The sequence below is a fragment of the Bombina bombina genome, chromosome 4 (assembly GCF_027579735.1).
Source record: "Bombina bombina isolate aBomBom1 chromosome 4, aBomBom1.pri, whole genome shotgun sequence".
NCBI lineage: Eukaryota > Metazoa > Chordata > Amphibia > Anura > Bombinatoridae > Bombina > Bombina bombina.
Genome location: NC_069502.1, coordinates 1,127,192,328 through 1,127,218,495, shown reverse-complemented (window position 1 = coordinate 1,127,218,495; position 26,168 = coordinate 1,127,192,328). Strand labels below are relative to the sequence as shown.

The 26,168-nt window shown below is 40.6% G+C and overlaps 1 protein-coding gene across 1 annotated transcript in view; it reads right to left on the bottom strand.

Annotated features, from left to right (window-relative positions):
- Positions 1-26,168, bottom strand: part of KCTD3 (potassium channel tetramerization domain containing 3) — a 237,441-nt gene that overhangs the window by 184,897 nt on the left and 26,376 nt on the right. The window contains 2 exon segments of the mRNA XM_053712496.1: positions 3,917-3,997; positions 24,639-24,697. Coding sequence (XP_053568471.1) covers positions 3,917-3,997; positions 24,639-24,697 — 140 coding nt within the window.

The window sequence follows — 26,168 nt, the reverse complement described above, 5'->3', positions numbered from 1 at the left end:
GTTACTAGGAAAAAAAAACTACTCCATAAAGAAGTCCAGTTATCTAGGCAAGTACAGAATTCCTACCGTAAATACATCAACGCTCCCTCTAAAATCACTAAAGAAAATTATAGGAAAGCTAAAATAGAAAGGGACATCTTTTTTAGGGAGAAAACGCTATCAGAAGAGGCTAAGTTAAGCGCCAAATATAAAGGCCAGTATGGGAAATCAGCCAAATTTCTTACGAGATTAGATAAAGCAAGGAAAAAAGGGAATACAATAGAAGCCGTCAGTGATGGTACAAATAGGGTTACAGATCCAGATAATATTCAAAAAGTATTCATAGAATATTATAAAGAACTCTACTCCCCTCAAGAGGTTAATTTAGCAAATAAAGAGGCTTTTTGGCAAAAGATATTGTTACCTCAAGTACCTGCAGAGTCACTCACTATCTTAAACAAAGCCATAACTAAAAAGGAATTAATTGAAGCTATACATCATGTACAATGTAATAAGGCTCCAGGTCCTGATCAGATTCCATCTGAGATGTATAAAATATTAAAATCAGAATTGGTAGACGTCTTACTCCAATTATTTAATAGTTATTTTATGTCGGCGCAATCTATATCTAAATATTTTTCTGACTCTATAGTATCTCTGATCTTAAAAAAAGGCAAAGACCCTTTAGACCCCAAGTCTTATAGACCTATTTCACTTCTTAATACAGATTTTAAGCTATTGACGTATATAATCTCTAATCGCCTCAAGGTATGCCTTGATCCTATTATCCACCCAGACCAAACTGGCTTCATGACAGGCAGATCAGCGACTAAAAATACCCGGAAGGTCCTGCTGTTATTAGAACACCTTCGGAACAAATTACATACAAAAAAGACAATCAACTCAGATTTTGCACTAATAACTATTGACGCTGAAAAGGCGTTTGAGGCCATAGTCTGGGAACACCTATTCTCTGTCTTGATTAAATTTGGGTTTTCCGGTCACTTCTTACAATTTATCAAAAATTTGTATGACCAGCCAAGATCTTCTCTATTAATAAATGGTAGTCAGTCGCCTTATTTCACTCTATATAGAGGGACTCGACAGGGTTGCCCTCTTTCTCCGCTATTATTTAATCTATCAATAGAACCTTTGGCAATCTATCTGCGTAAAGAAATTCAGGGTATTAAATTAGGAGAACAAAAACTAGTATTATCTCTTTATGCTGATGACCTCCTTTTGTTTATCAAAAATTCTCAGGAAAGCATACCTAAGGTCTTAAACGGTATCGGAATATTTAGTACCTTCTCGGGCTACAAAATTAATATCAGTAAATCTGAAATAATCTGGATACACAAAAGCAAAAACAGTATACAGAAACATTCTTTTCAGGAATCTCCTAGTATTCAATACCTTGGGATTAATATACATGCTGACCCCAACCAATGGTATAGGTTAAACTATCTCCCCTTTTTTAGGAAAGCCACAGAAAAACTGAAACAGTGGAAGGTATTCCCCATTTCCCTTTCTGCAAAGGTAATGATTATCAAAACTATCTTATTCCCACAGTTAATGTATATCATGCAAAATATTGCTTTGCCCATTCGGAGTAAAGACATCAAAAGATTTTATAAAGATTGCGCTAACTTTATCTGGAATAATAAGAGACATCTATTATCTATTCAAAAACTAACTCCCAGACCTGAAGATGGGGGTTTATCCTTCCCAGATATCCAAAAATATAACATTGCAAACTTAGCCCGCTTTGCCATTGATTGGTTAACTGAAGCCAACTATTTTTCTCCTTTTTCTTTAGAGAAGGATCTGTGCGCTCCTTATGCATTATCAGCTTTACTCCACTGCCCAATAAGACAACTACCTAATAAGATTAAAATGATGAAGCTGATATATAATTCAATTGAAGCATGGCAGAAAATTAATGTAATGCTAGGTATTAACTTTGAATTTACTCCATACCTTTTAATTCAAGGCAACCCTCAATTTTCTCCAGGTCTAACCTACGAGGTATATGACAGATGGACACAACAAGGTCTGACTCATGTTCATCAATGTTTAAATCCTTTACTCCAAATGAGATCTTTCTCAGATATAGCCATGGAATTCAATTTACCTAATAGGAATTTTTACGCATATCTTCAGCTGAGACATTTTGTGGCGGGAATTAAGAAATCTGGCGCAAACTCTTGCAGATGGGAGCAAATTAAACCATATATAGTAGGATACAAAGCTGGTAATCATAGTATAGCACTACTATATAAAATTATGTTGGCTAAACAGGGTCAATTACTAATTAATAATTTGATAGAGAAATGGCACATTCACTATGGAGATATTTCGTCAGAAACATTCACCCTATCCTTCAAATGGGTTAAAAACGCCATTATTCCCACATCCTGGAAGGAGACACATTTAAAGTTACTTAACAACACCTACCTGACCCCTTGGAGAATCTCCAAATGGAACTCCCAGTCTAATAACAATTGCCCAAAATGCAATAACCTAAAAGCAGACTTAATTCACTGCCTATGGCTGTATCCAAAAATTTTACAGTTCTGGGGAAGGGTAGAATTTTGGATAAATAAAAACTCAGAGAATAAAGTTAAACTGACTGCCAGAGATATCTTCTTTTTCCGGACAGTAGACAATAAGCAAACAAATTTAAATTGTATAAACACAGCTATCGCACTTGGTCGTAATCTGATATTAAAAGAATGGAAAAGTAAGCAGGCACCCGCATTTGCAGTCTTCACAAATCACATATATTCCCAGATAGTTTTTGAGAAAATAACTATATCCCCGTTGAACAAGAGAAAAACGAAAGCTTTCTTCTTAAAATGGCTTAAGGTTATTTTAAACTATCCATTAAATATACAATTTTCTCTGATTTATACGTTTCGCAGGACCGAATATTTTGAATCGTTATTATTATCTAATATTTTCCCCGCAGATTGGTATTAAATTTAGTTCATTAGGAAGATAAGGCGATAGTAGGATGATTTAATAGACACAGGGGGGACAATCCTTTCCCTCTTTTCTTTTTTTTTTGTTTGTTTGTTTGTTTGTTTGTTGTTGTTGTTGTTGTGGTCGTTGTTTTTGTCTTGGTTCAATATCCACCAGGCCACTTGCTAATGTCCCACTCCTTTGACCAAAGGAGAGGGGAATCCACAAAGGGGGTGATATTTGAGAAAGGATAGAGAGAGGAAAAGGGAAGGGGGAGGAAAGAGAGAGGGACTTTTTTTTTTTTTTTTTTTTTTTTTTTTTTTTTCTTGTTTCGTTTTGTTTTATTTGTTTTTTTTATTATTTCCCCGCCTTCACAGTTTGAGACAAAATTAATGAGATAAACACTGAGAGGAAGGTTAACAAATTTTTTATCTAATCTTTTTCTCTTTTCGATTTGAAGAGTGTTTATATATGTGTTTAAAATATGAAGTTTAATGAGATGTATTTTTTCTTTTTTATTTAATCTAATCTGTACATTGTTAATCTCCCTTTTTGTGATAATAAATAAAAATTATGAAAAAAAAAAAAAAAAAAAAAAAAAAAAAAAACTGGATAAATACACTATTCTTTATTGTATGTTTGTTTGAAAACGGGGGCGACCCCGAAACGTCACGAATAAAAAATTTTTTATTTTGACGAAAAAGACCCAGTGAGTGCCAACTTCTTTTGCGGCTGTATGATCCTTTGGAGCGCACCCTGGGCACCACAGGCGGACTGGGCCTTGATAAAACTTTTGCCAGGAGTGCTTTACCTTTTTTGATACTACACACATGATTTATCATTTTATAATACCATCTCAACTACTGTTGATTTAAAAAAAAAAAAAAAAAAAAGTTTTAAAGCTTCCATCCCATAAGACAAAAATAGTTAGATAAGCGTATCTAGAATTATGCAAACAAACTGCAGCAAATATTACCTGGCGGAGGTAAATAGCCATGAAACAGGACACTTCCACATGATGAACGTTCAAGTTCTTCACATAAAAGGAGTCTTCTTACTGGAACATAAAAACAAACAATAAGAAATCAAAAAATACTCTGAAAACAATATTACAGAGATTATGTTTTTTTACATTAGCAACTTAAAGGAATAGTAACCCCAATTTTGTTTCTTTCATGATTCAGATAGAGCATGCAATTATAAGCAATTTTCTAATTTACTCCTATTATCAAATTATATTCGCTCTCTTGGAATCTTTATTTGAAAAGCAGCCCATTTTTGGTTGAGAACCTGAGTTGCACTTTCTTATTGTAATTCTAAATGCAGCCACCAATCACAAGCGCTAGCCATGGTGCTGAAATACAAAAAACTAAATTTATGCTTAACTGATAAATTAATTTCTTCTATGATACGACAAGTCCACGGATTCATCCTTTACTTGTGGGATATTATCCTCCTGCTAACAGGAAGTGGCAAAGAGCACCACAGCAGAGCTGTCTATATAGCTCCTCCCTTAGCTCCACCCCCCAGTCATTCGACCGAAGGTACAGGAAGAAAAAGGAGAAACTAAAAGGTGCAGAGGTGACTGAAGTTTAAAATCAAAAAATATAATCTGTCTTAAAATTACAGGGCGGGCCGTGGACTCGTCGTACCATAGAAGAAATTAATTTATCAGGTAAGCATAAATTTACTTTTCTTCTATAAGGTACGACAAGTCCACTGATTCATCCTTTACTTGTGGGATACAATACCAAAGCTACAGGACACGGATGAACGGGAGGGACAAGACAGATGGCTAAACAGAAGGCACCACTGCTTGAAGAACTTTTCTCCCAAAAATAGCCTCCGAAGAAGCAAAAGTATCAAATTTGGAAAATTTGGAAAAGGTATGAAGCGAAGACCAAGTCGCAGCCTTACAAATCTGTTCAACAGAAGCATAATTTTTAAAAGCCCATGTGGAAGCCACCGCTCTAGTAGAGTGAGCTGTAATTCTTTCAGGAGGCTGCTGTCCAGCAGTCTCATATGCCAAACGGATGATGCTTTTCAGCCAAAAAGAAAGAGAGGTAGCCGTAGCTTTTTGACCTCTACGTTTTTCCAGAATAGACAACAAACAAAGAAGATGTTTGATGGAAATCTTTGGTCGCTTGCAAGTAAATCTTCAAAGCACGAACCACGTCCAAGTTGTGCAACAGACGCTCCTTCTTAGAGGAAGGATTAGGACACAGAGAAGGAACAACAATTTCCTGATTAATATTCTTATTAGTAAAAACCTTAGGAAGGAATCCAGGTTTGGTACACAAAACCATCTTATCAGCATGGAAAACAAGATAAGGCGAGTCGCATTGCAATGCAGATAGTTCAGAAACTCTTTGAGCCGAAGAGATAGCAACTAAAAACAGAACTTTCCAAGATAGAAGCTTAATATCTATGGAATGCATAGGTTCAAACAGAACCCCTTGAAGAACTTTAAGAACTAAATTCAAACTCCATGGCGGAGCAACAGGTTTAAACACAGGCTTGATTCTAACTAAAGCCTGACAGAACGACTGAACGTCTGGAACATCTGCCAGACGCTTGTGCTGTAAAATTGATAAAAGCAGATATCTGTCCCTTTAGGGAACTAGCCGATAGTCCCTTCTCCAATCCTTCTTGGAGAAAAGACAAAATCCTAGGAATCCTGATCTTACGCCATGAGTAGCCTTTGGAATCGCACCAATAAAGATATTTACGCCATATCTTATGATAAATTTTCCTAGTGACAGGCTTTCGAGCCTGAATCAAGGTATCTATGACCGACTCAGAGATAAAATAAAATGGATAAAATCAAGCGTTCAATCTCCAGGCAGTCAGCCGCAGAGAAACTAGATTTGGATGCTGGAACGGACCTCGAATCAGAAGGTCCTGTCTCAGTGGCAGAGTCCATGGTGGAAGAGATGACATGTCCACCAGGTCTGCATACCAAGTCCTGCGTGGCCACGCAGGAGCTATCAAAATCACCGAAGCTCTCTCCTGTTTGATTCTGGCAATCAAATGAGGAAGGAGAGGAAATGGTGGAAACACATAAGTCAGGTTGAACGACCAGGGTACTGCTAGAGCATCTATCAGTACTGCTTGAGGATCCCTTGATCTGGACCCATAACAAGGAAGTTTGGTGTTCTGACGAGACGCCATCAGATCCAATTCTGGTGTACCCCATTGATGAATCAATTGTGCAAACACCTCCGGATGGAGTTCCCACTCCCCCGGATGAAAAGTCTGACGACTTAGAAAATCCGCTTCCCAGTTCTCCACTCCTGGGATATAGATTGCTGATAGATGGCAAGAGTGAGTGTCTGCCCATCGAATTATCTTGGTAACCTCTATCATCGCTAGAGAACTCTTTGTTCCCCCCGATGATTGGGGGGGAACAGTCGTGATATTGTCCGACTGGAATCTTATGAATCTGGCCGAAGCCAGCTGAGGCCACGCCTGAAGCGCATTGAATATCGCTCTCAGTTCTAGAATATTTATAGGGAGGAGAGCCTCCTCCTGAGTCCACACATCCTGTGCTTTCAGGGAATTCCAGACTGCACCCCAGCCCAATAGGCTAGCGTCCGTCGTCACTATGACCCATGCTGGCCTGTGGAAACACATTCCCTGGGACAGATGATCCTGTGACAACCACCAAAGAAGAAAGTGTCTGGTCTCTTGATCCAGATTTATCTGAGGAGATAAATCTGCATAATCCCCATTCCACTGTTTGAGCATGCATAGTTGCAGTGGTCTGAGATGCAAGCGAGCAAACGGAACTATGTCCATTGCCGCTACCATTAGTCCGATTACCTCCATACACTGAGCCACTGACGGCCGAGGAATGGAATGAAGAGCTTGGCAGGTGGTTAAAATCTTTGATTTCCTGACTTCCGTCAGAAAATTTTTTCATGTCCACTGAATCTATCAGAGTTCCCAGGAACTCTTGTGAGAGGGATAAGTGAACTCTTTTTTACGTTCACCTTCCACCCGTGAGATCTTAGAAAAGCCAACACGATGTCCGTGTGAGATTTGGCTAGTTGGTAAGTTGACGCCTGAATTAAGATATCGTCCAGATAAGGCGCCACTGCTATGCCCCGCGGCCTTAGAACCGCCAGAAGGCACCCTAGCACCTTTGTGAAAATTCTGGGAGTTGTGGCCAACCCGAAGGGAAGAGCCACAAACTGGTAATGCTTGTCCAGAAAGGCGAACCTGAGGAACTGGTGATCTTTGTGGATAGGGATGTGTAGATACGCATCCTTTAAGTCCACAGTGGTCATATATTGACCCTCCTAGATCATTGGCAAAATAGTCAGAATGGTCTCCATCTTGAAGGATGGGACTCTGAGGAATTTGTTTAGGATCTTGAGATCTAAAATTGGTCTGAAGGTTCCCTCTTTTTTGGGAACCACAAACAGATTGGAGTAAAACCCCTGCCCCTGTTCTGTTTTCGTAAAACGGGGCAGATCACTCCCATGGTATATAGGTCTTCTACACAGCGTAAGAACGCCTCTCTTTTTGTCTGGTTTACAGACAATTGAGAAAGATGGAATCTCCCCCTTGGAGGAGAATCTTTGAAATCTAGAAGATACCCCTGGGTTACGATTTCTAAAGCCCAGGAGTCCTGAACGTCTCTTGCCCAAGCCTGAGCAAAGAGAGAAAGTCTGCCCCCTACTAGATCCGGTCCCGGATCGGGGGCTACCCCTTCATGCTGTCTTGGTGGCAGCAGCTGGCTTCTTGGCCCGTTTACCTTTGTTCCAAGTCTGGTTAGGTCTCCAGACTGACTTGGATTGAGCAAAATTCCCCTCTTGTTTTGCAGCAGGGAAAGAGGTAGAGGGACCACCTTTGAAGTTTCGAAAGGAACGAATATTATTTTGTTTGGTCCTCATCTTATTTGTCTTATCCTGAGGAAGGGTGTGGCCTTCACCTCCAGTGATGTCTGAAATGATCTCTTTCAGTTCAGGCCCGAATAGGGTCTTACCTTGGAAAGGGATGGCTAAAAGCTTAGATTTTGATGACATCAGCAGACCAGGACTTAAGCCATAACGCTCAACGCGCTAAAATGGCAAAACCTCAATTCTTTGCCACTAATTTAGCCAGTTGAAAAGCGGTATCTGTAATGAAAGAATTAGCTAACTTGAGATTACTAATTCTATCCAGAATATCATCTAATGGGGTCTTAACCTGAAGAGCCTCCTCCAGAACCTCGAACCAAAAAGCAGCAGCAGTAGTTACAGGAACAATGCACGCTATAGGTTGCAGAAGAAAACCCTGATGAATAAATATTTTCTTTAGGAGACCCTCTAATGTTTTATCCATAGGATCTTTGAAAGCACAACTGTCCTCAATAGGTAAAGTTGTACGCTTAGCCAGGGTAGAAATAGCTCCCTCCACCTTAGGGACCACCTGCCACGAATCCCGCATGGTGTCTGATATGGGAAACATTTTCTTAAAAGTAGGAGGGGGAGAGAACGGAATACCTGGTCTATCTCCTTAGTAACAATGTCCGAAATCCTCTTAGGCACCGGAAAAACATCAGTGTAGGAAGGAACCTCTAGATATCTGTCCATTTTACACAATTTCACTGAAACTACAATAGGGTCACAATCATCCAGAGTCGCTAAAACCTCCCTGAGCAATAAGCGGAGGTGTTCTAGTTTAAATTTAAAAGCCGTCATATCTGAGTCTGTCTGAGGGAACATCTTTCCTGAATCAGAAATCTCTCCCTCAGACAGCAAATCCCTCACCCCCAACTCAGAACATTGTGAGAGTACATCGGATATGGCTAATAAAGCGTCAGAGGGCTCAGCATTTACTCTCACACCAGACCTACTGCACTTCCCCTGCAACCCAGGCAGCTTAGATAAAACCTCTGTGAGTGTAGTATTCATAACTGTGGCCATATCTTGCAGGGTGAAAGAATTAGACGCACTAGAAGTACTTGGCGTCGCTTGTGCGGGCGTTAATGGTTGTGACACTTGGGGAGAATTAGATGGCATAACCCGATTCCCTTATGACTGAGAATCATCCTGCGACATACTTTTATTAGTTAAAATATGTTCTTTGCAATTTATTTCAGTGCATGAGGGACACATTTTAAGTGGGGGTTCCACAATGGCTTTTAAACACATTGAACATTGGCTTTCCTCAATGTCAGACATGTTGAACAGGCTAGTAATGACCACAAACAAGCTTGAAAACACTTTATTTAGTGAAAAAAAATCTTAAAAAAACGGTACTGCGCCTTTAAGAGAAAAAAAGCATACATGTTCTGTAAAACTGCTTTAAAATACACATCTTTCCAAATTTTTTATATAAAATTCAATTTATGTAGGTAAGTTTGCCCCACAAGAAAAAGAAACACTTAACCCTTTATTGTGAAAACCGGATAGTTAATAGGCCTAAATCCGGATAAAAACACCCCCTGCACCTCGCCACAGCCCTGCTGTGGCGCCTACCTGCCTTCAGGGATTGGAAAAAAATGGGGTTAAAGCTTTGATTTGGCCCAACACTTCCACAAGGGCCCTCCGGAGTTGGAGCTTGCTGTGTAAATACAACTCCGCATCTGAGGCGCGAAAATAGGCCGCGCCCATCTCACTCAATGTTTTGTCAGCCTAAAAGAACCGCACCAGAGCGGTTCCATACTAGCCATGTGGGTTCAAAGACCCTAACAAGAATAAAGTCTCCAAAAAAATGATATTGCCCAAAAAACGTTAACAGTGCTCACAGTGCACAAAACGTTTGCCCACATACATTTAAAACACAGTGTCAACCATTTTTTTTTATAAGCCCCTTATGCAAGCATAGTAATACCCTTCTATCTCTCTTAGGATTACTACTTACCTTTACCCTCATGGGGATACTGTCAGCCCTTCTGAAATACCACAGTCTCTCCAGAAAAAATGACTTAACATACCTCACTGCTATATAGCATGAAAACGTTCCTCACACTGAAGTTTCTTGTACCCCTCAGCCATTCTGTGGGAACTGCTCTGGATCTTAGTGACAAATGCTAAGATCATCAGCCTCCAGGCAGAAGTCTTCATCCATCTGCTGCCTGAGAGTAAATAGTACACACCGGTACCATTTAAAATAAAAAAAACTCTTGCTTGAAGAAAATAAAAACTAACATTTATCACATCTTTCACTTTACCCTTCCTAGTACTTAGAGTAGGCAAAGAGAATGACTGGGGGGTGCAGCTATATAGACAGCTCTGCTGTGGTGCTCTTTGCCACTTCCTGTTAGCAGGAGGATAATATCCCACAAGTAAAGGATGAATCCGTGGACTCGTACCTTATAGAAGAAATAGGCTGTCTCCTTAGCTTATATTCCAACTTTTTCAAATAAACCAAGAGAACGAAGAAAAATTGATAATAGGGGTAAATTAGAAAAGTTGCACGCTCTATCCGAATCAGGAAAGGAAATAACAATTACCAGGGCAGCGTGAAGAAAAAAAACAGAATTTATGCTTACCTGATAAATTACTTTCTCCAACGGTGTGTCCGGTCCACGGCGTCATCCTTACTTGTGGGAATATCTCTTCCCCAACAGGAAATGGCAAAGAGTCCCAGCAAAGCTGGCCATATAGTCCCTCCTAGGCTCCGCCCACCCCAGTCATTCGACCGACGGACAGGAGGAAAAATATAGGAGAAACCATATGGTACCGTGGTGACTGTAGTTAGAGAAAATAATTCATCAGACCTGATTAAAAAACCAGGGCGGGCCGTGGACCGGACACACCGTTGGAGAAAGTAATTTATCAGGTAAGCATAAATTCTGTTTTCTCCAACATTGGTGTGTCCGGTCCACGGCGTCATCCTTACTTGTGGGAACCAATACCAAAGCTTTAGGACACGGATGAAGGGAGGGAGCAAATCAGGTTACCTAAACGGAAGGCACCACGGCTTGCAAAACCTCTCCCAAAAATAGCCTCCGAAGAAGCAAAAGTATCAAATTTGTAAAATTTGGCAAAAGTGTGCAGTGAAGACCAAGTCGCTGCCTTACATATCTGATCAACAGAAGCCTCGTTCTTGAAGGCCCATGTGGAAGCCACAGCCCTAGTGGAGTGAGCTGTGATTCTTTCAGGAGGCTGCCGTCCGGCAGTCTCGTAAGCCAATCGGATGATGCTTTTAAGCCAAAAGGAAAGAGGTAGAAGTCGCTTTTTGACCTCTCCTTTTACCAGAATAGACGACAAACAGAGAAGATGTTTGTCTGAAATCTTTTGTAGCTTCGAAATAGAATTTTAGAGCACGGACTACGTCCAAATTGTGTAACAAACGTTCCTTCTTTGAAACTGGATTCGGACACAAAGAAGGTACGACTATCTCCTGGTTAATATTTTTGTTAGAAACAACCTTTGGAAGGAAACCAGGCTTAGTACGCAAAACCACCTTATCTGCATGGAACACCAGATAGGGCGGAGAACACTGCAGAGCAGATAACTCTGAAACTCTTCTAGCAGAAGAAATAGCAACCAAAAACAAAACTTTCCAAGATAACAACTTAATATCTATGGAATGTAGAGGTTCAAACGGAACCCCTTGAAGAACTGAAAGAACTAGATTTAAACTCCAGGGAGGAGTCAAAGGTCTAAACAGGCTTGATCCTAACCAGAGCCTGAACAAATGCTTGAACATCTGGCATAGCTGCCAGTCGTTTGTGTAGTAAGACAGATAAAGCAGAAATCTGTCCCTTTAGAGAACTCACAGATAATCCTTTATCCAAACCTTCTTGCAGAAAGGAAAGAATCTTAGGAATTTTTACCTTATTCCAAGGGAATCCCTTGGATTCACACCAGCAGATATATCTTTTCCATATTTTATGGTAAATCTTTCTAGTTACCGGTTTTCTGGCCTGAACCAGAGTATCAATCACCGAATCTGAAAACCCACGCTTTGATAGAATCAAGCGTTCAATCTCCAAGCCGTCAGCTGGAGGGAGACCAGATTTGGATGTTCGAATGGACCCTGAACAAGAAGGTCCTGTCTCAAAGGTAGCTTCCATGGTGGAACCGATGACATATTCACCAGGTCTGCATACCAAGTCCTGCGTGGCCACGCAGGAGCTATCAAGATCACCGAGACCCTCTCCTGTTTGATCCTGGCTACCAGCCTGGGAATGAGAGGAAACGGTGGAAACACATAAGCTAGGTTGAAGGTCCAAGGCGCTACTAGTGCATCCACTAGAGTCTCCTTGGGATCCCTGGATCTGGACCCGTAGCAAGGAACCTTGAAGTTCTGACGAAACGCCATCAGATCCATGTCTGGAATGCCCCATAATTGAGTCAACTGGGCAAAAGTCTCCGGATGGAGTTCCCACTCCCCCGGATGGAATGTCTGACGACTCAGATAATCCGCTTCCCAGTTTTCCACACCTGGGATGTGGATCGCAGATAGATGGCAGGAGTAATTCTCCGCCCATTGTATTATTTTGGATACTTCTTTCATCGCCAGGGAACTCCTTGTTCCCCTCTGATGATTGATATACGCAACAGTCGTCATGTTGTCTGATTGGAATCTTATGAATCTTGCCTTTGCAAGCTGAGGCCAAGCCCTGAGAGCATTGAATATCGCTCTTAGTTCCAGAATGTTTATCGGGAGAAGAGACTCTTCCCGAGACCATAGTCCCTGAGCTTTCAGGGATTCCCAGACCGCACCCCAGCCCACTAGACTGGCGTCGGTCGTGACAATGTCCCACTCTGGTCTGCGGAAGCTCATTCCCTGGGATAGGTGGTCCAGGGATATCCACCAACGGAGTGAATCTCTGGTCTTCTGATCTACTTGAATCACTGGAGACAAGTCTGTATAGTCCCCATTCCACTGTTTCAGCATGCACAGTTGTAATGGTCTTAGATGAATTTGCGCAAAAGGAACTATGTCCATTGCTGCAACCATCAACCCTACTACTTCCATGCACTGAGCTATGGAAGGACGTGGAACAGAATGAAGAACTTGACAAGCGCTTAGAAGTTTTGACTTTCTGACATCTGTCAGAAAGATCCTCATTTCTAAGGAATCTATTATTGTTCCCAGGAAGGGAACTCTTGTTGACGGAGACAGAACTTTTTTCTATGTTCACCTTCCATCCGTGAGATCTGAGAAAGGCCAGAACGATGTCTGTATGAGCCTTTGCTTTTGAAAGGGACGACGCTTGTATTAGAATGTCGTCCAAGTATGGTACTACTGCAATGCCCCTCGGTCTTAGAACCGCTAGAAGGGACCCGAGTACCTTTGTGAAAATCCTTGGAGCAGTGGCTAATCCGAATGGGAGGGCCACAAACTGGTAATGTTTGTCCAGAAAGGCGAACCTTAGGAACTGATGATGTTCTTTGTGGATAGGAATATGTAGGTACGCATCCTTTAGATCCACGGTAGTCATAAATTGACCTTCCTGGATAGTGGGTAGAATCGTTTGAATAGTTTCCATTTTGAACGATGGTACCCTGAGAAATTTGTTTAGGATCTTTAAATCCAGAATTGGTCTGAAGGTTCCCTCTTTTTTGGGAACTACGAACAGATTTGAGTAAAATCCCATTCCTTGTTCCGTCATTGGAACTGGGTGTATCACTCCCATCTTTAGCAGGTCTTCTACACAATGTAAGAACGCCTGTCTCTTTATTTGGTTTGAGGATAAGTGAGACATGTGGAACCTTCCCCTTGGGGGTAGTTCCTTGAATTCCAGAAGATAACCCTGAGAAACTATTTCTAGCGTCCAGGGATCCTGAACATCTCTTGCCCAAGCCTGAGCAAAGAGAGAGAGTCTGCCCCCCCACTAGATCCGGTCCCGGATCGGGGGCTACTCCTTCATGCTGTTTTGTTAGCGGTAGCAGGCTTCTTGGTCTGCTTACCCTTGTTCCAGCCTTGCATCGGTTTCCAGGCTGGTTTGGACTGTGAGGCATTACCCTCTTGCTTAGAGGATGCAGAATTAGAGGCCGGTCCGTTCCTGAAATTACGAAAGGAACGAAAATTAGATTTATTCTTGGCCTTGAAAGGCCTATCTTGTGGGAGGGCGTGGCCCTTTCCCCCAGTGATGTCTGAGATAATCTCTTTCAATTCTGGTCCAAAGAGAGTTTTACCCTTGAAGGGGATGTTAAGCAATTTTGTCTTGGATGATACATCCGCTGACCAAGACTTTAGCCAAAGCGCTCTGCGCGCCACAATTGCAAACCCTGAATTTTTCGCCGCTAATCTAGCTAATTGCAAAGCGGCATCTAAAATAAAAGAGTTAGCCAACTTAAGTGCGTGAACTCTGTCCATAACCTCCTCATATGGAGTCTCTCTACTGAGCGACTTTTCTAGTTCCTCGAACCAAAACCACGCTGCTGTAGTGACAGGAACAATGCACGAAATGGGTTGTAGAAGGTAACCTTGCTGTACAAAAATCTTTTTAAGCAAACCTTCCAATTTTTTATCCATAGGATCTTTGAAAGCACAACTATCTTCGAAAGGAATAGTAGTGCGCTTGTTTAGAGTAGAAACTGCCCCCTCGACCTTAGGGACTGTCTGCCATAAGTCCTTTCTGGGGTCGACCATAGGAAATAATTTCTTAAATATAGGAGGGGGAACAAAAGGTATGCCGGGCTTCTCCCACTCCTTATTCACTATGTCCGCCACCCGCTTGGGTATAGGAAAAGCGTTGGGGTGCACCGGAACCTCTAGGAACTTGTCCATCTTGCATAATTTTTCTGGAATGACCAAGTTGTCACAATCATCCAGAGTAGATAACACCTCCTTAAGCAGTGCGCGGAGATGTTCTAATTTAAATTTAAAATGTCACAACATCAGGTTCAGCCTGTTGAGAAATTTTTTCTGAATCTGAAATTTCCCCATCTGACAAAACCTCCCTCATGGCCCCTTCAGATTGGTGTGAGGGTATGACAGAACAATTATCATCAGCGCCCTCCTGCTCTTCAGTGTTTAAAACAGAGCAATCGCGCTCTCTCTGATATGCAGGCATTTTGGATAAAATATTTGCTACGGAGTTATCCATTACAGCCGTCAATTGTTGCATGGTAATAAGCATTGGCGCGCTAGAAGTACTAGGGGCCTCCTGCGTGGGTAAAACTGGCGTAGACACAGAAGGAGATGATGTAGAACCATGTCTACTCCCTTCATCTGAGGAATCATCTTGGGCAAATTCATTATTTGTGGCAGTACTGTCCTTACTTTGTTTGGACGCTATGGCCCAATTATCACACAATTTTGAATGGGGAGACACATTGGCTTTCATACATATAGAACATAGCTTATCTGAAGGCACAGACATGTTAAACAGGCTTAAACTTGTCAATAAAGCACAAAAACCGTTTTAAAACAAAACCGTTACTGTCTCTTTAAATTTTAAACAGAGCACACTTTATTACTGAATATGTGAAAATATATGAAGGAATTGTTCAAAATTTACCAAAATTTCACCACAGTGTCTTAAAGCATTAAACGTATTGCACACCAATTTTCAGAGCTTTAACCCTTAAAATAACGAAACCGGAGCCGGTTACAGATTTAACCCCTATACAGTCCCAGCTACAGCCTTTGCTGTGACTTTACCAAGCCCAGAGGGGAATACGATACCAAATGATGCCTTCTAGGAACTTTTCCAACTACTCTCAGGTCCTCACACATGCATCTGCATGTCTTGCACTCAAAAACAACTGCGCAGTAAAGGCGCGAAAATGAGGCTCAGCCTACAACTGGGAAGGCCCTTCCTGACTGGAAAAGGTGTCTAACATAGTGCCTGACGTTAAAAAACGTTCCCCAAGTTTATAAGTGTGAATTATCAGCATAAACATGTATAAAATGTCCAAATAAAGTAATCGATTTAGCCCATAAAAGTGTCTACCAGTTTTATAGCCCATATTAAGCCCTTTATTCTGTTTGAGACTAAGAAAATGGCTTACCGGTCCCCATGAAGGGAAATGACAGCCTTCCAGCATTACACAGTCTTGTTAGAAATATGGCTAGTCATACCTTAAGCAGAAAAGTCTGCTGTTTCCCCCAACTGAAGTTACTTCATCTCAACAGTCCTATGTGGAAACAGCAATCAATTTTAGTTACTGTCTGCTAAAATCATCTTCCTCTCACAAACAGAAATCTTCATCCTTTTCTGTTTCAGAGTAAATAGTACATACCAGCACTATTTTAAAATAACAAACTCTTGATAGTAGAATAAAAAAACTACAACTAAACACCACATACTCTTAACCATCTCCGTGGAGATGTTGCCTGTGCAACAGCAAAGAGAATGACTGGGGTGGGCGGAGCCTAGGAGGGACTATATGGCCAGCTTTGCTGGGACTCTTTGCCATTTCCTGTTGAGGAAGAGATATTCCCACAAGTAAGGATGACGCCGTGGACCGGACACACCAATGTTGGAGAAAAAACTACTACTGAACGGACAAAAATCTGTAGTTACTGTTAATTATTTTTTTTTCACCTGTGGAGGTAGCACCTACCCCCTACCCCTCCTGTCTCATGGCACTACAAACCTTCTGATAAAGTCAGTTTCACAAAGGTTTGTAACACGCAAATCACCTTGAATGTGTGAAAAATGTTCAAGCTCTGCTAAAAATGCTAAAAGGTCCATAATAGTTGAATAAGTATATGCTCTAATTCATTACAGCATGTCATTTTAAGACTAATTGACCCTGCACTACTGTGTGCTTAACCCCTGCAGAAACCAGTGCTGATCCAATCAGCAGCTCTAGTAACATATCTGAGTGGTTCAGAAACTACAGCTGACCCAATCAGCAGCTCTAGTAACACATCTGAGTGGTGCAGAAACTACAGCTGATCCAATCATCTGTGCAAGTCGATCAGGACCAGCAGAGCTCTGCAGGTCCCAAGCAGTACTTCTGTGTGTTAAACCCCTTTGTGGGCATTAAACACACAGAGTAAGGTCGATAGTCTTAGACTGACCTGCTCTAATTAATAAGTACGTCATTTTTTTTTATTACTATGTCTCAAGGAGTATGTCTAGATAAGGAGTCACAGAAAAGGTCCCTGATCTTTGTTAGAGAAGATGGTTACAGCCAGGAAATTAACAAATAAAAGGTGACCCTTCCGTCTACAGTAGGCATAAAATCACAAGGCTCTAGGCCTTACACAAACCAGTTTGCACTTTAAAGGGACAGTCTAGTCAAAATTAAACTTTCATTATTCAGATAGGGCATGCAATCTTAAACAACTTTCCAATTAACTTTTTTCATCAAATTTGCTTTGCTCTCTTGGTATTCGTTTTTGAAAGAGAAGCCTAGGTAGGGTCAAACTGATTTCTAAACCGGGAGAAACGCGTCAGGCCAGCTATCAGCTGTTATCAGATCTGGGAGAGCAGTAAAGACTGTTTGCACAGCTCGGTTAAGCGCTAAGGTTGAGGATCCGGAATACCACTGCCTGAACCGTCTGACTGGAGCTGTGAGAAGGCGGTCCATCTTTAGCCAGTGTAACAGAAGCTGCAAGATCCCAGGAGATTTTACTCAATGCAATTTATTTGCTTTCTTTCAGTAAGTGCATTTTTATTTGTGCGTGTCACTTTGTAATAAAACTTTTACACCTGAATCGTGCCCTGTGCGCCTGTTTTTTCTTTCTCGTTCTATGTGATTACGTCTGAGCCAAGTCCGGTGGAATTGCTGGCTGGAACAAGGCTGCACTACAGAGGCACTATAATTTGGAACAAAACCTGTTCCAGCTAAATCATTTAGGAGTATCCCATCAACCAGGAAGGAACGGAAAAGATACCAGCTATAAAATTGAAAAATCTGAAATTACTAGAAGTACACTCTAAGGTACTGTGGTTTTGAGCCTTTCACGGTATCCCTATTGTTTGGGAGTTGAACATTTTATGGACATTTTTAATAGACTAAGCATATTAGGACTGTTAATTGATCACCTTGTATTTTTATTACATTTCCTTTGTGTCCTATTTTCAGGTATGTCTGGGTGTGTTTGGGAAATATTTTTTTTTCCCCGCACAAGATTTATAACAGTGTGTTAGTGCTATTTCAAACACATCCATATATATACTAAATATTGTATAGCAATTTAAATGTTTTAAAGTTTAAAGGTATCTTAAACAACTATATATTTTTTTCATCATAATTTGGATATAATTTATATGGTCAGTACATAAGCGCATAACATTTATTTATAGTGTTAGTTCATGTGTGTCATATAGATAACATTGTGCTCACTCCCATAGAGTTAAGAGTCAGCACTGATTGGCTGAAAAGCATGTCTGTCAAAAGTACTGAGATAAGGAGGCAGTCTGCAGAGGCTTAGATACTAAGTAATCACAGAGTATATAAATATAACTGTGTTGGTTATGCAAAACTGGGGAAAGGGTAATAAAGGGATTATCTATCTTTTTAAACAAACATTTTCAAGTAGACTGTCCCTTTAAGTGTAACAAAAACTGACCCTTTCCTTGTAACAGAAAAATATTGGACAACAAATTATCAAGTTTTAATACATCATAAAATTGCATTATGTTTTCTCTTGTAAGATGTATCGAGTCCACGAATTCATCCTTACTTGTGGAATACCAATACCAAAGCTTTAGGACACGGATGAAGGGAGGGACAAGACAGGGACCTTAAACGGAAGGCACCACTGCTTATAGAACCTTTCTCCCAAAAATAGCCTCCGAAGAAGCAAAAGTATCAAATTTGGAAAATTTGGAAAAAGTATGAAGCGAAGACCAAGTCGCCGCATTACAAATCTGTTCAACAGAAGCCTCATTTTTAAAAGCCCATGTGGAAGCCACAGCTCTAGAAGAATGAGCAGTAATTCTTGCAGGAGGCTGCTGTCCAGCAGTCTCATAGGCCAAACGGATGATGCTTATCAGCCAAAAGGAAAGAGAGGTAGCCATAGCCTTTTGACCTCTCCGCTTACCAGAATAAACAACAAACAATGAAGATGTTTGACGGAAATCTTTAGTTGCTTGTAAGTAGAACTTTAAAGCACGAACCACATCAAGATTGTGCAACAGACGTTCCTTCTTTGAAGAAGGATTAGGACACAGTGAAGGAACAACAATCTCTTGATTTATATTCTTATTAGAAACAACCTTAGGAAGAAACCCAGGTTTGGTACGCAAAACCACCTTATCTGCATGGAAAATAAGATAAGGGGAATCACACTGTAAATCAGATAGCTCAGAAACTCTTTGAGCCGAAGAGATAGCTACTAAAAACAAAACTTTCCAAGATAGAAGCTTAATATCTATGGAATGCATAGGTTCAAACGGAACCCCTTGAAGAACTTTAAGAACTAAATTCAAACTCCATGGCGGAGCAACAGGTTTAAACACAGGCTAAATTCTGACCAAAGCCTGACTAAATGCTTGAACGTCTGGGACATCTGCCAGACGTTTGTGTAGTAGAATAGACAAAGCAGATATTTGCCTTTTTAGGGAACTAGTAGATAATCCCTTCTCCAAACCTTCTTGGAGAAAAGACAATATTCTAGGAATCCTAATCTTACTCCACGAGTAACCTTTGGATTCACACCAATAAAGATATTTGCGCCAAATCTTATGATAGATCTTCCTGGTGACAGGCTTTCTAGCCTGAATCAGGGTATCAATGACCGACTCAGAGAAACCACGCTTTGATAGAATCAGGTGTTCAATCTCCAAGCAGTCAGACGCAGACAAACTAGATTTGGATGCGTGAAAGGACCTTGGATTAGAAGGTCCCGCCTCATTGGCAGAGTCCACGGTGGAACCGAGGACTTGTCCACTAGGTCTGCATACTAAGTCCTGCGTGGCCACGCAGGTGCTATCAGAATCACCGAAGCTCTCTCCTGCTTGATTCTGGCAACCAGACGTGGGAGGAGAGGAAACGGTGGAAATACATAGGCCAGATTGAAGGACCAAGGCACTGCTAGAGCATCCATCAGCACTACCTTGGGATCCCGGGACCTGGACCCGTAACAAGGAAGTTTGGCATTCTGACGGGACGCCAACAGATCCAATTCTGGTGTGCCCCATAGCTGAATCAGCTGAGCAAATACCTCCAGATGGAGTTCCCACTCCCCCGGATGAAAAGTCTGACGACTTAGGAAATCCGCCTCCCAGTTCTCTACTCCTGGGATGTAGATTGCTGAGAGATGGCAAGAGTGATCCTCTGCCCATCGGATTATTTTGGTTACCTCCATCATCGCTAGAGAACTCCTTGTTCCTCCTTGATAATTGATATAAGCTACAGTCGTGATGTTGTCCGACTGAAACCTGATGAATTTGGCCGCAGCAAGCTGAGGCCATGCCTGAAGCGCATTGAATATCGATCTCAGTTCTAGAATGTTTATCGGAAGAAGAGATTCCTCCCGAGACCATAAGCCCTGTGCTTTCAGGGAGTTCCAGACTGCACCCCAGCCTAGCAGGCTGGCATCTGTCATTACAATGAGCCACTCTGGCCTGCGGAAGTACATTCCCTGAGACAGGTGGTCCTGAGACAACCACCAGAGAAGAGAATCTCTGGTCTCCCGGTCCAGATGCAGTTGAAGAGATAAATCTGCATAATCCCCATTCCACTGTTTGAGCATGCATAGTTACAGTGGTCTGAGGTGTAGGCGGGCAAAAGGAACTATGTCCATTGCCGCTATCATGAGTCCGATTACCCCCATACACTGAGCCACTGATGAATGGAATGAAGAGCTCGGCAAGAGGTTAAGAGTTTTGATTTTCTGACCTCTGTCAGAAATATTTTCATTTCTACCGAATCTATCAGAGTCCCTAGAAAGGAAACTCTTGTAAGAGGGAAGAGAGAACTCTTTTTCATGTTCACCTTCCACCCGTGAGATCTCAGAAAAGCCAACACGATGTCCGTGTGAGACTTGGCTAGCTGTAAAAACGACGCCTGAGTTAAGATGTCGTCTAGATAAGGCGCCACTGCTATGCCCCGTGGTCGTAGAACTGCCAGAAGGGACCCTAGCACCTTTGTGAAAATTCTTGGAGCCGTGGCCAACCCGAAGGAAAGGGCCACAAACTGGTAATGCCTGAATAGAAAGGCGAATCTGAGAAATTGATGATGATTTCTGTGAATAGGGATGTGTAGATACGCATCCTTTAAGTCCACGGTAGTCATATATTGACCCTCCTGGATCAGAGGTAGAATAGTCCGAATAGTCTCCATCTTGAATGATGGAACTTTGAGGAACTTGTTTAGAATTTTGAGATCCAAGATTGGTCTGAAAGTTCCCTCTTTTTTGGGAACCACAAACAGGTTTGAGTAGAACCCTAACCCCTGAGCTATGCAAATAAACAATTAACCCCTTAAAGGCAAAACCGGTAAAAAAAAAAAAAAAAGACTTTCAGCACCTTACCACAGCTCTGCTGTGGCTCCTACCTGCCCTTCAGAACAATTTGTGGGGGAAAAAACTTCTTTACAGCACTCAAACACAGCAGGAACCTCAGGAGAAGCAGTTAGATGTCTCTGAGGAAAAGAAACTGCGCAACTGAGGCGCGAAAATAGGCCCCTCCCACCTCACTCGATGTTTTGAATCCTATCAAACAAACAAACACCAGAGTGTCTCTTAATTAACCATGTGGGTTAAAAAACCCAAAAAACAAGCCACAATGACCCCTTTAGTCCCTTCAAAAAAACGTTATAATTGCATCATTCACTGAATAAACAAAAACTTTTTTTTTTTTTGTTTTTTAACAGTGTCACCAGTAACTAATGAGCCCTTCAAGCAAGCTGAAATTCCTGTCAAAATATGCAGCTTAGCATGCAAACCGTTCCCCCAACTGAAGTTTTCCTGTACTCTTCAGCCCTTGTGAGAACAGCAGTGGATCTTAGTTACAAAAGATCATCATCCTCCTTGCAGAAATCTTCATCCCTTTTCTGCCAGAGAGTAAATAGTACACACCGGTACCATTTAAAATAACAAACTTTTGCTTGAGAAAATAAAAAACTAACATTTTTGTCACCACACTCCTCCAGCCCTTCCTAGCAGTTAAGCAGGCAGAGAGAATGACTGGGGGTGGAGCTAAGGGGGGAGCTATATAGACAGCTCTGCTGTGGGTGCTCTCTCTGCCACTTCCTGTAGGGGAGGAGAATATCCCACAAGTAAGGATGAATCCATGGACTCGATACATCTTACAAGAGAAATAAGTTTGCTAGGAAGTTCGGCCTTCAGATTTCTTCCATAAGAAAGTAAACAAATAAACAAAATGTGCAAATGATGAACGTACATGAAATTATTAAGATGAATCAAACATGATCCTAAAATTATAGTTCCAAATCTAAGTAAATTGTCTGTTGCTCAATAGTAAATTACACTGTAATGGAAACATCTTGCTGAGGCCAACGTGAATAATTGACCAAGGCTGTAAAAGTCTGCACATAATGTACCTATTAATTCAAATTTAAATCTAGTTCCTTGATTTGATACAAGTCCTCACTTCAGCTTTTAGTGTTGACACAGCTGCTTTTGGAGTCAAAGGGGACATATGATTTGTTTACATAATTTTGCTTGTTCCCTCATTAATCCCTTAGGACTCCAATAAATTGTTACATCGTTCTCTTTTAATAATAGGGGTTAAACTCTGGAAGAGTAAAAAAAAAAAAAAGGTACTTGTCAAAAATGCAATGGCATCAGTATCATGAACATTAAACAGTCATATTTCATATTATTGGTAAAGCGTGCCACAAATACTATAGGAACATCAATGATAAATACTCTGTGCTAACACAAAGGGCTTAAACAGTTCAAATCAGCTCTGGAGTGGCAAAGCATTTCTGCTCGAGCTCAGCTTTGCACATATGTAGTTTGATTGGTTCAGCAGCCATGTTCAGCTCAGGACCACTAGTGCTTTTTAGGTCTGATGCGGACTTTAGCTATGTGTTTATTTGCTGGCAATAGTGCAACAAGAGCATGCTATAGTTATTATAGTGGTTTATTATCGCACATATACTCCTGTAAAATGATCAGCTACTTTAACAACCATTAATATTTAATTGATGTTTTCATTTTTCTGTTTACCTGACCCTTTAGCATTATATACCATGGTTGCTTAATCAGTGCAGGAACTTATTGTTCTCAGACCAAAACTGGCACATAGACCAACATGCTCAATAGCCTTTTCAAGATGTTTACCTGGCAGTAAAATAACCAGCCATTACAAGCTCGCTGTAGCAAGTGGCGCTTATAAATTTAACCAGAGATAAGATCTGATTAATTTTATAAATGTCCCCCAATTGGCTCCAAAAGACAATGGTGTGTAGTTTATTTAAAAATAAAAATTGTAGCATTTTTATTTTTTAATAAAATAACTGCAATAAGCAGTTATGAGGGGTTAAGGTTGGCGGGTGTGGGGTTATAAATAAATTTTTTTAAAAAAAAGCACTAAAAAGTGCATTTACATTGCGGTATATGGGGACTGTGTGTTCATTGTAAATATGTATGCGATTGCGTATATATTTATGTTAATGTGTGTATATATATTCCCATTCTGTGTCTCGCGGCATGAGAATGAGGCTCCCATTGGAGCCTATGGAAGCGCGCTCTCGTGAGCGCAATGCTTCCGTGCAGTGTGAAGTCGCGTTCGCATTGCAACTCAGTTTGCAATACCTGCGCACGCACACTGGTATTACAAAGTGGAGCGCAAATAACACTTTCACGTAACGTAAGAGATATTTTGCTTTCCACTTATAATCTCGCCCTTTGTCAACTAAAGAGCAGTTTTACATGCTTAGAACACATTTGTATACTTTGTGATGCAGTGCTTAAATGCTGATATACATCAAGCATATATACAATTATTTTCTTTGTTGTATCTAAGAGAAGGCCTTTAGAATATGTTTTTCTGCAATCGGTCTCCTGTACAAGACATGCTCCTTGAGCTTTACATAAAAGGAAGAAAAAAAAAGTTAGTTTAATCCTTTTCTCAAGTAAAATATTTGTGAAATAAAATAGCGCTCTGTGATAAATGACAAATGATTGCCCATGTGATTGTACACACTAAGATAAAAGTTATGGGAAAGCTAGTTGGGCTAACAGATCATGGGTTGGTAAAATGTAGTTGTCCTCTAGGCAAAATGTTGCCAGTGTTCCCCTGGTACAGGAACCATGGATACGGCAAGAGCTTGCAAAAACTTCTTGTCTTGCCCAGGTATGACGGCTTTACAAAAAGGGAAAAGGAATAATAGTTGATGAAAGTGATAGTAAATCCTAGCATTTGTGAAACGCTAGGATTTACCAGTGCAACAAATAAAGGGGGATTTTGGTTATTAAGTATAAAATACTTCATGCTGAAAAGCCCTTTGTCTGCAGTATTCGCTGCGCTGAGCGCCTCACGTCACCCACAGCAGATTGAAGTTTTTCAGTGAGGTGATCTTAGCCAATAGCATGCTAGCTATCCGGCATAATGCCAGCTGGACCGCACGGCTATTGGCTAAGAGGTGGAAATGTCACTGCATTGAAAAAAATAGCGTTCTGGTGCGGGAGGCCAAAGGCGCTAAGCGTGGCATATGCTACAGGCAAATAAAGGAACTTTCAGCATGGATAAAGTCCCCTTTGTTTGTTGTACTGGTAAATCATAGCATTTTACAAACGCTAGGATTTACCATCACTTTAAATGTAATGTAGAAAACATGCAGTTGTGTTTGTAATTGCCTTTATAAAGCCATCTTTTCACGTTGCCGATGTTTGGTGGTAATGCAGTTGTTAGGAACAAAATATAAACAAATTACCCAAGGGAGTAATTCCATAAAATTCTGCTTCGTGCCTGAGAACATTCAAACTCACTCCCCTGAAAGAAATAAAACAGTTTGAGGTCAGTCAGCACATCCCCTTACAGATATGATCTTGATTTACATGGGAAAATAAATGGTATGTATAATAGGGATACATTACATCTACCTCTTCCCAATAATACATTTCTTCATCCCTGGACCAGGAAAGGAAAGAGAAAGTGGTGTGACAGAGTCAGACCAGCACATCCCACAAAATGTAAGACAGTTTGGAGTTCTACAAGGGCAATATTCACTATTAAACCTTTAACAAAAGACCAGTATGAACCTCTGAAGGCAAGTTACAATCATTTCATAAATATTACCCAGTAGCATATTTAAAGGTCATGCATGATACACACAACTGCTTTAAGAATTACCAGATTACTGAATTGTATAATAAGAACAATTCTCTTTTTTGTTCCCAAATATGATAGAATTGTAGCTACTGTCTGTTTCATCAGCCTTAAAAAGGGACAGTATACTCCAGAATTGTTATTGTTTAAAAAAGATAGATCACCCCTTAATTCCCAAGCTTTGCAAAACCAACTTTGTATCTAAGCCTCAGCAGACTGCCCCTTATTTCAGTTCTTTTGACAGACTTAAATTTTAGCCAACCAGTGCTTCAATGGCATAGAAATTAGTGTATGGGCCTATCTAGGTTTAGCTTTCAACAAAGAATACCAAGAGAACAAAGCAAATTTGATTTAAAAAAAAAAAAAAGTACATTGGAAAGTTGTTTAAAATTGCATGCCCTATTTGAATCATTAAAGTTTAATTTTGGTAGACTGTCCCTTTAATAATTTTAACAATTCTTTCACACTTGCTTGATCAAATATTAAAGGTAGAGAGTAACAATGGAATGAAAGATGACGTTCTATATGCCATCGTCATTAACCACAACTTAAACCAAGGCTTGACAAACCTGGGTGTCAGGGAGCGGGCTCCTAGATTTTAACAAATTTGTCAAGCTCTGGCTTAAACTATACCCAAAGAGCCAATTTAAAGTTAAAGATCTATAGTAACCAATCTAACAAAAATAAAAATTTAAAAAATATTCTTACAGCAAATGTTAAGTGTCAAAATCATTTATAGAGATAGCTAATAAATGACATGAAAAATGTTGAGAACCACCGATTTAAAAAAGACTAAGAATTTATTCTAAAAGGGACAGGAAAAAAAATTAACATTCATGATAAGAGCATGCATTGTTAAGCAACTTTACAATTTACTTTTAATATCAAATTTGCTTTGTTCTTTTGGTATCCTTTGTTTAACAGAAAACCTCAGGCTCAGAATCAGGAGTAGCAATGCACTTCTGGGAGCTTGCTGTTGATTGGTAGCTGCACACACATGCCTCTTGTTCATAGGCTCATAAACTGTTTTTAGCTAGCTCCCAGTTGTGCAATGCTGCACTGAGATTACTCTTCAACAAAGGATACCGAGACAACAAAGCAATTTGATAACAGGAGTAAATTGGAACGTTGTATA